Raw genomic sequence first — 17,663 nt, 5'->3', positions numbered from 1 at the left:
TTAACAGATGGTATTCTCTGTTTCTTAGTGACTACAGATGTAAATTAGCTTATAGCTAACTCTGGTACAGCTAAGAAGCTATGCACCATTCCTGTCAAATAAACAAATAAATCCATCCGTCCATCCATCATCAACCACTTATCCTGCGTACAGGGTGGCGGGGGGCTGGAGCCAATCCCAGCTGGGGGGAAAAAAGGGTACACCCTGGACAGGTCGCCAGTTAAACAAATAAATATGTAAAATAAATTATTATATTATATTAGGAGGGATTTCACTTGTGTACTAACTAAGACTAATGCTAGCAGCTCTGTGAGGCTGTTCTTAGACATAGTTTTGCTTTAAGCTAAATGCTAACATTAGCTTGCTAACATGCATTCAATGACTAAATTGTTGATGTTTAGCTGGTGGTGAGCGTGCTAATATTGCTAATTTGCATGAAACACATGGAACACGAGGAAGCCGATTGGAATGTCATTAGTATTTTCTGCAGGTATTCAGTCATAAACCAAAGATAAAAAGGTCAGATGAACAGCAAAGTGATTACAATTCATCCCGAAGGTAATGCAAATGTCTGAACCAAACCACAACAATCCATCCAACACTTGTCAAGACATTTCAACCTTAATGGTGGCCCTAGAGGACAAGTGAGGGGCTCATTTGTGCACAATGTCATGAAAGTCTGACTGAAAAGCTTTAAAAATGAAACTTTCACTTGCTCGGTGGCTTCTGGTGCGAGCACACTCCTCCAAGATTATTAGGTTGTTTGCTGTGAATTTTCATTGCTAACACCCAGAAAGCCTGAAAAGCTGACACAGTGATGGATTTAGGGTCTCTGGCCCGGTGGCTCAAGCTGTTAGGTTCCTCTTCAGGTGGACATGGGTTTGATCACTGGACAGCTCAATTAATTAACCCAGAGTGGGGTCTCAAAGCGCTCAGAGAGCTCTTAAAAAAAGAACCGGCATGGTGGCTCAGTGTGTTAGAAGAATCAGCACAGTTCTGAGATTGTGGTTTAATGACTTTTAAAAGTCCAAAACTCAGAGGAAAGAGTGAAAACCTTTCAAAATGATTTCAGTGTGTCTGGTTCTGTTGCCCAGGTTGTTGGATTCCTCAATTGTGTTTGGAGGATGTGAGTTCAGTTCTCACTCTAATCAATCAATTTTAAAGTTGGACGTTCACAGAAAAAAGTGAAGAGTGGTGAGATGTCTCATGCCAAATAGCTTAGGGTGTTAGAGGACTAGTCAGAAGGTCTGAGGCTGTGGGGTCAATCCTTGTGAGACCCAGTGAATTTTAAAGTTGGATGTTTAAAGGAAAAGGTGAAATGCTCTAAGAGAAGTTAAGTGTCTCAGATGAGATAGTTCAGGGTGTTGGAAGACTGGTCAGACATTCTGAGGATGTGGGTTGTCCTTATTAGTCTCAGTGAATTTTAAAGTCCAACACCCAAAGTGAAGAGATAAAAGCGCCCAGAGAGAAAGTCCAAATGCAAAGGGGACTTGGTGTGGTGGGTTTGTTTGTTTGTGACCGTACGGTGTGACAGCGTTGGAGTGTCTGGTTCAAATCCTGCCCATGGCCCGTACCTGGAGCATCAAATACAGGTGATGGAGGGAGCCGATGTTCTTGGAGAGATAGAAGCTGGGGGTTATGGGATGGTGAACCAAGACTGGCTTACATTTTACTGAAAGTTGTGATGATGCTTGTTTAGAAATGTTGCAAAAGTTTTACAACTACACTACTCACAAATACTGCTGTAGCCACATTGTGCGCTCTGTTGGCAACAAGGATGGGGGCGCACGCATCAAACGCTCAGGTAACTGTGATTGGATATCAGTTAATGTATAAGATAAACATGTTTGTGTAGTTATTTCATTGGCTTGTAGATTATATACATACTGAACTAAGTTGTAATCAGATGTTAGCTACATTTGCATGCTTTAATCCCACTTGTTGACTGACACAAGTTTATTGTCCTGAACTGTCTCTCAGTATGAACGTTGGTTGGCTTGTTTGTCATTCCAATTAGTTAAAACAGATGACATGTCTGCTTTCAAAATTCACTGTGATCCTAAGGCTACAGACCCAGACCCATTCAAAGGGTTGTTCTCAAAACTTTTCAGCCCTACTCTAACACTATATTCTGTAAACTTGACTTGATTGCAATTTAAGGTGATTTTGGACAGGGAAAGCAAACTGTGAATGTGGACATAAAATGAAGCCTGAGCGGAGCCTGTTCTTCTAACAGTCTAACAAAAAATGTCAGTCAACAAGTCCAGGGCCAAGTATGAACAAGTGGGACTAAGCATGCTTATTTAGCTAACAGTTTAATGTATTTTCTGGTTAGTTCAGTGCATATAATGCATGTAATCTACAAGCCAATGAAACAACTAAACAAACACGTTCAATCATATGCATTTAGACATTCAAATTCCTCGATATCTAATCAGTTACCCAAATGTTTGTAGCATGTGCTCCCATCCTTATTGCCTCCAGGTAAAAGTGCCAACTGTCAAACAGGAAGTAGTGGAATCCAATTTGGTTTATGCAAGGGGGAACCCAGACTGTACTAAGTGGGATAGACAGCATTTAAACAGCATTTATTTTAATGTCAAAACAGAATATTTTAAAATTTGTTTTCATTGCCACCATTGGGTTAGTTACCTGCTTTAGCTCCACTGTTGTGGGAATTAGTATTGAGGGATGAAACACCATTCACCATTGTGTTAATTCAATCTTCACACTTTCATTGTACAAAAGTCAACAATTAGCCTACCTAATTAGCACTAAACTTAATCCTGAGGGGGATATGCATCAAATTTCATGGCAATCCCACCAGTAGATGTTGAGATATTTCACGGGGTAAGTGAAAGCTTTGACCAAGAACGTCTAAAAACTGTGCAAAATACCTTTCTGCAAATTATAACACTTTCTGGCGGGTGGTGTGACACTTTAACCTTGTCTAAAATGTCTGTAATCATATTAGTGTACTTTCAATAGTGTGCACCTCGTTCTCACCCATCACCACTTAATGACTTCTTTAAATGTCACCGTGGAGGGTGCTGTTATATACGTCGGATTAAAATCTCATTAACTCAGAATGAGATCCTCCAGTACCTGCTGAGAGCCGTGGTACACTATTTTCCTACTTGAAAGAAGAGCATTTACCCACAGTCAGTGATTCAGTCAGAAGCACTTGATCGATCTTGTTCCTTGGCGGTTTATTGCTAGCAGCAGCTCTCCCTCTTCCCCTCAATATTACCCCTGACTTGTCACAAACTCCCTCAGAGCATCAGAGACGATGACGAGCCCCGAGCAAGCGGTGATATTTCAGTCTGTCGGTGAGGATGACCTGCCCTTTACATCACCTCTTGCTAAGGATTCCTCCACTCCTCCATCCTTCATTTCCTGCCTTTTGTTTTCAGTGTGAATGAGCAAAGGAAAGAAGGGACTGAGACTGAGCCCAAAAAACAAAGACATAATATAGCAGAAACATTTTTTACTTTAAACTCTGAAGGTCAAGGAGTGCCCGCAGTGTCTCATCTGGACGTCCTTCCTGTGACCTCTGACCCAGGAAGCCCTACAGCTGCAACTATTCACTGTGGGGTGAACGGTGACATTTGATTTTATTCAAATGAACCTGAAATATATGCAATGCTTGGAAAAATATGCTTAACTTATCCACTTCAGACAGGCCAGATTCCAGTGGTGCTGTTTTCCTGCTGACCACCTCCACCTGCAGGGTGCTCTTTTACTGTGAATACAAAAGGGGCCACAGCAGGGGGAACGTGGATGACCAGGGGAAAATATCAAGTAGAACTGATTTCTGTAGGGAAAATAAGAGAAAAATGTAATCACTTTACATGGAACAAAAAAGTCTCACTTCATTCTATTTTCATGGATTGTTTTGACAAAAAAAATATGTTTCATTTGTGCAGGTAGTGTCTGTATGGTAAATATGTCGCTTAACTATAACAACTTAGCATAAGCTAGCATAATAACTGCAAAGAGGATAGCACAGCTAGAATTGTTGTTTTTACAATGAGTTTTGAACAGATTAAACAAACAATATATGAAGTGTTTATTGGTCATCTTTAGAGCTGCTGGTAGGCACGTTTTGTTCCAAAGATATTTCTTGCTTTTCTTCTTAATGCAGTCATGTTATTTCATAAATATTCATATTTTTTATGAGAAAGAAATAAGAAAAATTATGCTCTTAGTGCAAAGAGCCAATTAGCTTAGTTAAGGATAAAAACTCATCACAATATAACATCATACACTTATTTTTAGATTCTGTATGACTTACACTAACACGAGTTCATAAATTCATTTAGAAATCATAGGAAACAACAAGCTCCTTATAAATGCAGAACCTGGTTAGGAATCACCACATTTTTAAGAATTCTTCAGTTTCAAAGTAATCCAGTGAAAGTTGTCTCTACATACATGGGTGCACTGCAAACTGGAAGTGATAATATTCGGCACACTTTTAATGGTGCCAATTCTCCACAATGTATACAAATAGTCTAAAATAAACTTGGTTCAAGTTGTAGCCCACTGCTACCTCAATGATACCATTGCAATACTATAGCTACTTCCTGCTTGCAATGCACAAAAACCCTAAAGGGAGGGAATAAGTGTATTTTCCCTCCAAGATATGCAACATCTCAACTACAATTTAACCTCTTAAATTCCGCTGACACATTTTCTTGACTTTCAAATGAACACAATCCATGTTTTCTATATATTATCTCCTTGCAGCACACAGCCTGCATCTGATGGAGTTCAGGCGCCATCTGTTGTCCAAACCACACCTTGACAGAAACAACACTGCTAAAAACTCTGATGTCCAGTATCATAGGTGTAGACAGTGCAGTTTCTTATTGCAATGGTGGCTGGTGATACTACTACTACAACAGTATTTGAGTTTTTATTGAACCTGGAGAATACAGCGAGTCAGAAATGATAATCACTTAATCTCTTTGCTTAGTTTCAAATTACCATCCAAACTGAAGCAACACAACACGAACAATAAAAAATGTGTGACAGTGGAAAAAAGTCCTGACATTGTAACTCATATTTTCCCACCACTGGCACAATAACAATGAAGATCTCTTTATGACTTTTACCCATTATCTTGTTACTGATGTTTTGTGCGATTATATGGCAAGACATACTCCTCCAAGATATACCCAAACTGGTTGATTATGACATTAGAGATAACAAATATAGTGTAGCTTAATGTACTTTGCATTTCTAAATACATGAGTTAGGTACCCGACTTGTATAAACTACCAAAAACTTGAGCAAGAGAAAAACAATATTTTTCTTCACACCAGAGACACACAGGTCTGAAAGGTGAGCAATGAATCAAAATCACAGAACCTCACTGTTGAACAACTTGAAGGTCAACATTGTACATTAAATACACTTAGTTAATCCATTCTGCAGCAGATTTGCACTGGTAGTTTGTAAATATCAACGTTTTTTTCTTCACTATAGTGTGGTATAACTGTAGTACATTCAAGAAACAGCTGTCAGTGATAATAACCTCATGACCCATAAATCATATCATATATATGAGAAACATCCTACCTCTTAAAGAATAATGTAGGTATTTGTAGACCTGGGCCCTGGGTGTCGAAATAACTTGTAGATTCTTTCAGGGAAATTGCGCTGGTCAAAATTATGTCCACAAAAAGTGTCTTTTTGCCACCAACAGGCTCAGACTGTGATACCAGGAGTCTGACAACATCATGGAAATGATCCCTATCTGATTCCCGGTGACACCCTTTGTTTTTAAACAGTAAATTAGGGTCTCGCTCAATTCTCGCTCTGAAATCTCATGAGAGGAGAGTTGTTGCAAAGCTTTTTGTACCTAGTAAGTACAAAATGAAAATAGGGCTGCATTTGCTTCTTGTTTGTGAGTTGAACTTGTGTGAGGGGGCGGAAAAGACATCTCACTCAGGAAGTATTGATTGTTGCAGTTTTAGGATATCCCTGTGTGTGTACCTGCATTGGCTGAAAGAACTAAAGCAGCAGATATGCTTGTTTGCTTAGATTTAACATGGAAGTTTCAGTTAACCTGATCCTAAACACCAAGAATTCTGGTAATATATAATGTCTTTCCAGTTTATTACAACATTTAAATTAGTTAATTGTGACATCTACCAGCAACACTGCTAATTTTGTCAAACTGAGTTTGACAGGACAAGAAACAGGAATGGCCGGTATATAAAGTGTGTATGAGAGATGGATCTCTTGTGTTGTAGCCCCACTTTTTGTTTTACGTGAATAAATGTTACTGTTATAGCAGCTTTAATTTTTATAATCTGGTTAAATTGCTATTACACTTATATTAACTACGTATTTTTATGTGATGTACAGTCCAAAAATACCATGCCAGCGTGGATAGCTGCAGTGATTTAAGTTAAACTGTTATTATTTCAACATAAAACATGACTGAGCAGGCTGTTTTACAGTTTGAGCTAATGAAGCCTTCAGTTATGTTGAAAGAATTTCAACAGGCTTGATTTATGGAGACTCTGAACTCAAATACAGTGGGAATTGAACAACTTAATTTGATGGGTTAAGCAAACAATCAGTTGGTCATTCAGTCATCAATTTGAGACTTTAACTCAAGTTCTGAAATGATTCTGAAAGTGATAAACAAAAATTTGATTAACTTCATGGTAAAATTACGAGTTGATTTAATCAAACTGATGAAAGTTTACAGTGTAAATTCAACACCATCATCTCATACATTCAAATATTTGTTTGAATTACACTGAAATTGCTAATTCTTTTAAATTGACCTATGTACATATTCTAATTACATATAATATACTCTTTTAATTTCGTACAGTAGTTAGTACTCTACATTTTATTATGCACCCACGCGCACACACACACACACACACACACACAGGTCTTAATGTTAAACCAAAAGTTTTGATTCTGTAGTCACTAAAGGAGGTTGTCATTTTGTTTTGTAGCAAATATCAATAAAACGCCCTGAAAACCAACATAAAAGCAACATCCTCTTGACACACAGACCTTTAGAAATGACAGGACTTGGCACAACAGTTGGCTGACATGCTGGCAAATGTTCACAATTAGTCTCTGACATCAGAGAGAAGAGGAACTGAAATAAAAGACAGGAGAATGACTTTGGCCACAGTTCAAAATGCGTTCTGTTCCGCAGAACTCTTCTACGTTCACATGATTTCATATCAGCTCACTGAAAGCTCAAAAAACTGCAATAGGCCGCTGTGCATCTGTATGCTGCAGTCTTCTGCCACTAGGGAGCAGTAGTCATCTACTTCTTCCACAGTGTAACTCCTCAATTTCGTTTCAATTAGATTTGCATGAAGTGCTCCTTCTTTTGCCCATATTTTACAATAAATTAGACTCTCAACTAGGTCTATAAATTCCCCATTTGTCACAATAATCCCATTGAAAGTTCCTCAGGCATATGTCACTTGCTGTTGCACATCATCAGCTCCACTCGTCCCGCACTGTAAGCTGCTGCCGAGTCCCAAAACCAAACATCCAAACTCACTAGACTCTAATAATGCTGATGGAGGAGGAGGCTCTGTGAAGCTGGAATAGAAAGAAGAAAACAGTGAGCAGGAGCTGGATTCATAAACACGAGTCATAAACAGAGAGGGTCACAAAAATGACTCATATACAGGAAGCCAGTGTGTGGGCCTGTTCACATGCGCTGCCACGTGCCATCATACACTTAATCTATGATGTATGTCAAAGACAGATTGATAAATCAATGTGCATGTGTCTGTGAGAGCTTGACATTAAATGCACAAATCTAACTGCTCCGAACTGCTCCAAATGGGCTCCGCTAAAGTTCTCACTTAATTGCGTTCAGCTTTGGCTGAAAACGGTCAGCAATTTGAAATAATTCTCACTGTGGGGAGAAGATGAGGCTCCTTATGTTATGGAGGCAACCAGACAAATGATAAATAGTTTTAATTTTTAACCTCTTATGTCATTTTAAACTTGTGCTGTGTAGCCAAACTTTATTCAACTGGACAGAACATTATTAAAATTCAAGCAAAGATAGTAAGATACCAAGTTTCCAAAGATACTAAATATGTCAGACTTATTTTGGGTGAAATGTGTCTAAACTGATGTACAAAACATCTACAAGTCATTCATTTGATGGAATAATGTACAATTAAGAGTTGGATCAAGCAGATACAGAATACATATGATACTGTCTGACTGTTTGTGGAGTAAAATGACTCCTTCAACCTTAAAGCTACTTATAAAAATACTGTACGAGAGAAAAACTGGATGTTAATGGATTAAAAATCTCCTGTCCCAAATGTAGCTGATTACATTAGAGCTGAAGTGATTAGAGGAGTGACTGATTACAGCATCAAAAGAAAATTAGCAATCATTTTTGATAAGTGATTAATCATTTAGTAGGCTAATGTTTAAACAGAAATGCTGAACAAAATCTCTGGTTTCAGTTTCTTGAATGTGAATATTTTCTGATTTTGCCTACATGTCTGTCCTACTATAGTAAATTGAATACCAGACTGAACATACTAAACAATCATTAGATTAATTGATAATTAAAACAATCCTTAGTTGTAACTGTACTGTAACAGTATATTTGGTTATTAAACCTGCAATAAATTACATTTTGGCCACCACAGCAGAAACTATTTGTGAACGCAACGCTTTGAAATTGATTTTGTGAACCTGTGAGCATAGCAGAACCATTCGCCCATTTACACATCCATTGTTATTGTAAAAATAACACTGAAAGACTGTTCAGTATTTATGAGAAGAGGGGGAGCAAAACGGGGGAGGGATGTAAAATAGGCATGACTCATGTTTTTTATTTTGGCAATAGGGGAGAGACATACACCTTTAAATGGTTGTACTTTATGTTTATTTTAAATATGTTTTTCTTTTCAAAATACTAAACTTATCCGTGAAGTTGTCCGGATAATAAACAATCTTGCCTTCCTCACTGAGATCGGATCTCTGTCCTCCAGAGCAAAACCTGCATGTGAGGAATTTGAGGTTGTGGAAAATCTGCCCAGACTCCTTAGGAAAATCATATGGTTTTGTTAGTTGTTGAGTTAGGGGGAACTTTAGAAACTTTGTGAAATGCTGTCTATGATGAATTCTTAATTATTTCCCCCCATCCCCATATATACCTTCCACACCGAGGGGCACCGTCAGGGCCTATATTCCACAAAATAATATTATAAAAGTCATCAGTTCTATTTTTATTTTTAAGGCTGCCGTGCCAGCTGATATTATTCTGGCCACTACTGCCAGTGTTGTGTACGTTCCATTATTGCAGTACTATAGGAGAGGACACAGTAAGTTGGGCTGGCAGTTTGCTTTTTTCCCCGCCGAGGAAATGTGGGCCAGAGGGCCAAGGTTTAACAGCCACTGTTTGCTATTACTTGTAATGGTTGGAAAAGGTCAGCCTTTACTTTATATTTTCTCCAACACTAGCTACCTTTGGTGTGAATATCATAAAAAGACGGTTATTTATGGTGGAGGCAGTGTCATTCATTTTCCCATAGTCACTCAGGAGGCTCAAGGAAAAATATCTGTAGCTCCAGGGAGGGAGGGTCAAGATCAAAAACAAACAAATAATGAGAAGTCCCTTATAGTTGCTATAAGTTTTACAATATACAGGTGGCTATAATTCCCCCACTTCACTCACTGACAGAATGATTACAACATTTTCCAAGATTGCCATAAAGAAAAGCAAAATTACCCAATTTTAAATATGGACATGCATTATGACTGCAAGTAGAAGAAATCGGTCTCATCTGCAAACATCATTGAGGACTGGAGGACTTTCTGTCATGCATTTAAAGGGATAAAAGAAAGTCCTTTAAGAAGTAACCCATTCATGATTTCTGTGTGATCCTGGCCTTGGTTTCAAGTGTTCTAAGTATTATAAAATACATTCTGCTGTTCATGTTGCTGGTCCTCAACTCTTAGGTAACAAAAGCTGCAAGCCCCTTTTCATCATGCATCTGACTGATTCTATGTTTGTACTGTAGCTAGCCGGCAGTCACAGCAAGACACTCAAAGCTTTTTAGACAGACAGAAGTAGTTTATCGTCTCATCTTCTCGTCTTGTCGGAAACAAATCTACCACTTTTTCTGAGGTGAACTGATACACAGCAGCAACCTGACAAGCATCTGCAGCTAGCTCTCTCTCTCTCTGTTTCCAACCTGGCTGTTATATTTAGCCATGATGGCAGCAGCTCTGGTTGCTAGGAGATCCTCTGATGCAACTACAAAGGCTCTTCAGAAGAAACAAAATACTCCTGGCAGCAAAAGAATGATCATGCATTATAGAGAAGCGCTGCAACAAAATGAAATCTATGGAGAAGTTTAAAATGATGCAGTTTTCTTCATGAAGTTCAGGGCCGGGAGAAGAAATGAGTCACCCTGCTGCTGCGTACGGCTCCGTTGTGGTAGATGGGTGAGCTGCCGGCTGAAGTGTTGTAGTAGGAGGAAGTGGCGCGGACCAGCGGCCTCTTGGTTTTGTCCTTTGTGCTGTTGGAGTCGTTGTCTTTTATGATGTCATACTGTCGGCAGAAGAGGGCGATGACAGCTTGGGTTGGAGGATGACGAGGACGTGGGGAGGAGAAGAGAAAGAAATGTGGAAGTGTCTTGGTTTGCATGTGGATATTATTACACATTCAGTCTTCAAATACATCCTTATCTACACACAGTCAAATATTTGTACACCCACACACACGCACACAAATACACATCCAGGCCTGACCTGCCCACAGCAGCAGCACAGTGGTGATAATGAGGAGCTCTCCTGTCTGTAAGTGAGGAGTCATGCCCAGACCTTCCATCGCTGGTTCATCTGAGGACGAATAAAGACTCAGCAGTGTCAAACTTTATTAACAAGTGCAAAAAACATGGGGGGAGGGGGGGGGGGCTGTTTCCCCCTGTTTACAGTCTGTGCTCCCAGGGGTCCTATTTTCCCCAGCCTTAAATCCTCTGACAGTTTCTCTCAGTTGTTCAACCACTAACACTGGTGCTACAGAAACAATGACCACAACATGTAATTCATCAAATAACCAGCTCTGCTAAAAGACCCATTTCCTGCTTTAAACTCAGACTTGCAGCTCTACACCACACTACACACAACTCTCTACATTTGGCACCATCTTCATGATAAATCTCTGGTGTTCACACAGAGCACACTGCCATTCAGAATGCTCAACTTAAATTCCTCACGCGGGCAAACACTTGTTGCACATTTGTTCAATAGGCAATCAGCGCTTTAGCAATACAGTGAAGGGGCCACAGGTGAGCTCTTCTGTTTTGGAACAATATATGCTGACATAGGAGGGGCAGGCAAGTTGAGTGAGAGGAGGAGGAGGAGGAAGACCACAGAGAGTCATAATCTCTGATGAGATGAGACCATGGTCTAATAATGAGGCAGGTAGGCAGTAGCACCTTACCACCAAAGCAAATTCCTTGTGTAAAACACTACTTGGCAATAAAGCTCCTTCTGATTCTGATTCTGAGTACAACCACTACTCTCATTACAGTATTGTAGTACTGCATATACCACAGTACTGTAAACACAAACAGTTATTATTTATGCATGAGATTGGGAACTGCACAGTATTTAGAGTATTACAGTTTTTCTTGATTGCTTAAACACAACAAACTATAAACACAAATCCGAACTTCTCACCCAATTCCCCAAATGTCCTATATTCAGGTCGACGTATGACGTATTCCACTGAAAACCATTCAATCTTGCTGAAAAACCAAAGTTTGCCCTCAGACATGACACACAAGCCCTCAAAAACACACACACTGCAACACAGTCTTACACACTGGTGACATCAATTCAAAGCAGTACCACAAAAACTGGTTATTAGTTATGTTGCCTGTGGATCTCCCCCTCAAAAACTTTTTCACATGATGAACACAACAAAATAAACAACAAATGTATATATATGTGCAGTTCAACACACCAAACAACTAATTATTCTGCTCCAGCATCCTGTTGTTGGTCTGGGAAGGCCAGAGATTCTCGTCTCTCCTCCACCTCCTCCTCCCTACTTCTCCTCCTCTTCCTCCTCATCCACCTCCTCCTCTACCTCCACCTCGCTTTACTCCTCCACTTCCTCCTCTCCCTACTCCTCCTCCACCTCCTCCTCCTCGTCCTCCTCCTCTTTGGTGCCTTCTACCTCTTCCTCCACATCTCTCTGGAACCATCATTCCAAAACTGAATGAAATGACTCTGGCCCTTTTATCTATCTATTGAAGCTTCTGATTGGTGTGCGATCAATTATGACTCTTTGTTTCCACCTGGGTAGCTGTGTGATAATTGTCAAGCTGTGCTGACTTGAGTGAACAATATTGAATATTGCTTTCTCAATGACCACATGGTGTAGGCAATGAGAAATTAAGGGATTTGTGTGTAGAGTTTAGGCTTTAGGGAAATGGGTGTGCTTTTTGAAAAATGGAGTTATGGTTTTGACATTTTAGTTCAAAAGCCTAGTTAGAGTGTTTAAGCAATTGAGAAAATCTGTACCTGCCTGGAGACAGAAGGTCTATGACCACGATCCCCATGTGTGCACCTCTGCTGCAAATTGTGGAAGATGCATGTGCAGATCCAGCTGTAAAAGGTTCTCAGGGCTGGACTCACCTTGCTAGGCAATACTTCTCCCTTTGATTATTCTATTTATCTTCCTTTTAAAATGTTCATTTTAAGTGATTACTTGGGAGTCATGGTGTTAAGCAATGTAAAAAGTATGTACATTTCCACCAACTTGCACTTTTTTGTGTGTGTATGTAGATCTATTTACGGTGGTCCAGGACTCCGGCTGGATAATGGTCACTCCTCTCCAGAGTCCTGAAGTGGACGGCGCGGCTGGGTTGGCTGTCACCATGCGGCCCAACAGACTGCACCTAAACCCCCAGAAGAAGATAGTTTCTTTAGGTGAAAAGCATGAATACCCCTCATGATATTGAGGAAAACTAAAGCTAAGATGGAGTCATATCATCACATTCAGACAACTAGTTCTTTACAGCTGAACACAAAAACACTGGGTACATTCCCAGCTGACATTAACGGAGGATGACATTATGTAACGATGACAAGATACTGGCTTGCGAGGGTATATTTAGCAAATGGTGCTTTGGGTTTTGGCCGGTATCCTGAATGATGGTTGGAGGACAAACAGTAAATGGAGAAGCAGACTAAAAGCTTGCAAGATAACTGGGGGAATATAAATTTGAGCTAAAGACTCATCTGGAGACTTTGGCCTTCTTTGGAACACTTTCAGCAACCAAGGAGAGTGAACGTGCACCCCAAACTGAAGCTACTTGCAAAAAATAAACAAGTCAGATGATGTATTTCTCATTCAAACTGAACACAGAGATATTTCTAGCAGCTACAGTGGAGCTTGGTAACAGAAAATATTTAAGCTCAACAATCATACAGGGAGAGAAATCCATCACAGAGGCACAATTGCATTCACAAGAGGTCTCAGACGCCACTGTCGCCGCCTACGCATTGAACCCAAAGGTTGAATGCAAAGAGTTTTCTGTGCAGGTTGTTGCAAGTCATTCTAGGAAAATGACTAAGCGGGGCAGAAGTGGGTACAATATAAAAGGTAATTGCAGCACTTCACAAATAAATCCTTGAATTAATGAAAAAGTATTCAAAAGTTTGTCTCTGCAAACTGTCCTTGAGCAAAACACCAAGCCCTGATCTACTAATCCACTCAGTCTGGATAATGATTAAACTCTTTACCAAACTCCACAGGGAAATTCTCTCTTTTTTTTTTTTACCTTCCTCTCCTCTACAGGAAGGTCAGAGGTGAGAAGTCCAAATATCAGCTCTCCCACTGCTGGCCAGGCTTCTGTGCTTTGCTCAATGACACTTCTGCAGAACATCCGCCTGCTGACGAGCATTTTTAACAGAGTCCTCCAACTGAAGGACAATTTGTATCAGTCTATTAAGCTATAATGGATTATAAAAAGTTTAATAGAGTCATGATGATGGAGTCACATTAGATACTCCTCCTTCAGCCAGTAGCTGTAATTTGTTCTGGTTCTTGATTTATGCAACTTTGAGCTATAATAACTGATAGATATGCCATAAAGAAAGTTTTACCAGAGTGTATTAATCACACACCGAGAGGGGGTTAATAAAAATAAGACTTAATTTCTAATATGCAATATATCATCAAACTTCCTCAATTAAAGCTGCACCACAGACGACTGGAGAAAGTGTCTCATTTCCAGTTTTGTGGTTGTCCTTTTTACACATTATTATATTATAAAGTGTGCTAATGTGTATTATTTACCATTTAGTCATTGTTAATGTAATGTTTACAAATGCTAATAACTAGATTATAAAGTGCTATAAAACAATAATCAGGGGCTGCTTATAAATATTTAAATAAGGGGGTAAAAAGTTTCCCACTTGATGAATTAGAATGACAAATGTTTATTAATAAGTCATTAGCACATTAACTTTGGCTTATTAGAAAGTGAAAAACATGTGAACCTTTCAGTAGTTGCAGTCTGAATGTTTTTTTGGGTGGCAAGAAGACCACAACTGTTAATTAATGCCAACTTTTATAATCTATTAACCATTAATTAAGTTAGTAATTAATTAAGTATGTTAGAATTTACAACTTATAAACCTGCTTATAGTAACATATCATCAATAAATAAGATATTCCCATCAGACTTAACCTATGTGCTATTTTTTAAACATGAAAACAAATCTTTTAGCTTTGTGAAGGGGGACAAGTGTGTGTGCGTGTGTGTTTGTACATCTCACCTGGACGCTGTAGTGTGTGTCCTCGTCCAGGTCCCACAGCACACACCAGCGGCTGGACGTGTTCACCTCTCGGATGGAGCGCTGCATTAGGCCGTCCTGCCTCTGGAGACACACACACACACACACACACACACACACACACAGACACACATACACACACGCAATCACACACACACACACACACAAAGCAATAAAAGCACATGAATATTCACACTAATGCAGACCTAGTATTTAAATGGAAGGAATTTAAATTAAATTAAATCTTGGGATTGATTGCTGGACTTGTTTGACTACTTGGGTCTGGCAGATAATATGACGCCCTAGACGAAGCAGGGGTGTAAAAAGGGAAAACCTCACTAACCAGTACACCATCATGCCCAATTTAAATGTAGAACTCATTTGTTGAATGTATACATCATTATTTCATGATTTCAAGACAGACGTTATAAATGCAAACTAAAATCCCTGCTGTAACAAACAGCTTCACCTCATGTAAATTCAGCTCAGAGACTTACTGTCCCAATGGGGGAAATTAGGTCTGCAGGCAAGGCAGCGTTAGAAATCTTCATTTGGAAGAAACAGAGAAACACATGTACAGGCAGAGATGCTCTGCTGGTGCCGAAAGCAGCAGTTCAGCACCTGGTGAAAATACATTTTTAATAATAATCTCTTTTCCTGGTTTTAGGTTCACTCATGACATTTTAACTCTGGTGAAACCATGAGCCTTCTTATCTTCTTATTTTGGACAAGTCACCGTAGACGAAGACGCGTTAAACCTGCAATAACCTGACAGCAGAAACACGCTATGAATACAACATTCACTTATCATCACCTTTGAGTCAAAATTTTACACTTGCGACTTACACATCCAGCAGATACAGAGCAACATGTTGTCCACCTGATGAATGTAACCTCAATATTTGCTCCCTGTTAGCTATGTTTTTGGTCTCCACCAGCTTCAGAGGGAAATATCTGCCTCTTCAGCTGCTAAATGCTCCACTGTGTTGAGCAGCTTGTAGCTAACTTTGTCTGTCTGCTGTTTGGTGCTGGGCAGGAAGTGAAAAGTGAGGAGAGTGAATCAATACAAGTAGTCATTTGATCCATTGTTAATCTAAAAATACATTATTTCTTGAAAATAGCAATTATGAAAACCAAATATGAACAACAAAGGAATCATTAAATCTTTTAGTTTTTTGCTCAGACATCCTGATGAGTACAGATCAAAGTCCTTTTAAGGAGGATTTTCAGTCCCAAATGACTAGTTTGGAGTCGAAAAGCTGAGCCTGAACCATCAGAGTGATCTCACTTAGCGCTCTTATTTTTTGAGATCATTCCATAGATACTGAGACCAAAATGGTTCAATTAAAACATACATATTTAAAAAGTTATTAATTATTGCAGATTAACACAAAAGCTTAGAGTTCAATTCAAAGTTGAAAGTATATTTTGAAATGTTATCTCTAGCTTCTTCTAATATCCACCTGCTCAACACCAGAACTATTTATAGAGAGAAGATTTTCTAAAATCCACAATTGGTAAGCAATCCGTTTATTTTCACAAACTGTTCCGCTGGATAAAAGTCAATCTAGCCAATGGTGAGCGTTAAAGTCTTGTTCAGAATGAGATACAACTTCCCCAGCGAGTCAATGTGCCTGTTAAGCACTAAAAGCTGAGGAAGAGTCAATAAATAGAAGGCCGGCAGGACGCTCGAGGCTCTCCAGATGTCTGAGTCACCAGAGACTGTCTTCTGCTTGTCTGGCAGACCTGTGAGCGACGGGTCAGTGAGGAAGGGTTTATTGTCCCACAGCTCTAAATCACCATCATATACAATGTCTTAAAAGGGTCGTTAATCTATCCTGACTGAGTGAGCCATGATTTTAAAAGATTGTCAGATTTTGGAACCAAATGCTACTGTTTTGCACTTCTGCTGACCGAGCTGCTTCTTTAACGTTCCCTTTAAACTTTCCTTTAAACTTGTTGTGACAAACAACATCTGTAAACATTACATTTCATGCAATGTCAGTCATACACAGTGTCCCAGGAAGGTGAATAGTAATGAGACAAGTGTTTTTTCGGCCAAACATAAATGAAACATTTTGCAGGATGCTTGATTCCCATGGCTGTACAAGTGTTCATGGCACTTTATACAAAGAAAAGATTGGTATTGCGAGACATGAAAAAACAAGAATTCACCCAGCTTTACTTTCAGTTAAACCGATTTAGCTTTTAGCTTGGTTGGTTACGTTTCATGCTGATGCCTGAGAGACCTTTAAAAAAGGGTGCAACCTCAGTAAATTGTTAATTCAGGGAGGACTGAACCTGAGGCCTGCAGGTGAAGACAACGTTTGGTTGCAGAGCTATTTTTAAGTCAGCAGCCTAATGCATTTCAGTGAAGTGTAGCAAATAAACAAATCTCTTCTCTCTTTTTGTCACAGGCTGGCAGTTTTCTTCTAGTAGCATTTTAAGAAACCTCAGAATACACCTACAGTTTAAAAAAGACACTATCTGCAGGCGCAGCATGGATTTATTTGATTAACCACCCACATATACACATCAATCATCAATTAGCTTTGTGTTTGGGAGACTCTGGGATTTATGAATCAGAATAAGGATTATTAGGAGTATGTGCTTGTCAGATATACAATCTCAAATTGGGTCTTCTGTGTGTGTGCGTGTGTGTGTGTGTGTTTGAAAGCGCTGTTGCGTAATGTGTGAATCTCGGCAGCCGGAGCTCTGGGATTTGGAACAACTTCAGATGAGTGAAGAAACTCTTTTGTCTGAGCGGATTCACTCGTCCTGCTTCTCCTTCACAAACAGAAGGCTCAGCTTGTTACTGAAAG

General features: G+C 39.5%; 1 protein-coding gene across 1 annotated transcript; it reads right to left on the bottom strand.

Moving 5' to 3' along the window:
- Positions 1 to 6,805: 6,805 nt before the first annotated feature.
- Positions 6,806 to 14,934, bottom strand: LOC123977062 (fibronectin type III domain-containing protein 4-like; the record flags this gene model as incomplete). The annotated part of the gene is made up of 5 exons (XM_046059542.1): positions 6,806 to 7,590; positions 10,439 to 10,605; positions 10,780 to 10,869; positions 12,836 to 12,938; positions 14,824 to 14,934. Coding segments are annotated over 5 exons (513 nt in total), but the record flags the coding sequence as incomplete, so codon positions are not given.
- Between the last annotated feature and the right edge of the window lie 2,729 nt (positions 14,935 to 17,663).

The sequence above is a fragment of the Micropterus dolomieu genome, linkage group LG01 (assembly GCF_021292245.1).
Source record: "Micropterus dolomieu isolate WLL.071019.BEF.003 ecotype Adirondacks linkage group LG01, ASM2129224v1, whole genome shotgun sequence".
NCBI classification, from domain to species: Eukaryota; Metazoa; Chordata; class Actinopteri; order Centrarchiformes; family Centrarchidae; genus Micropterus; species Micropterus dolomieu.
The sequence above is the reverse complement of the archived record's forward strand: the minus strand, read 5'-3'. Positions and strand labels throughout refer to the sequence as shown.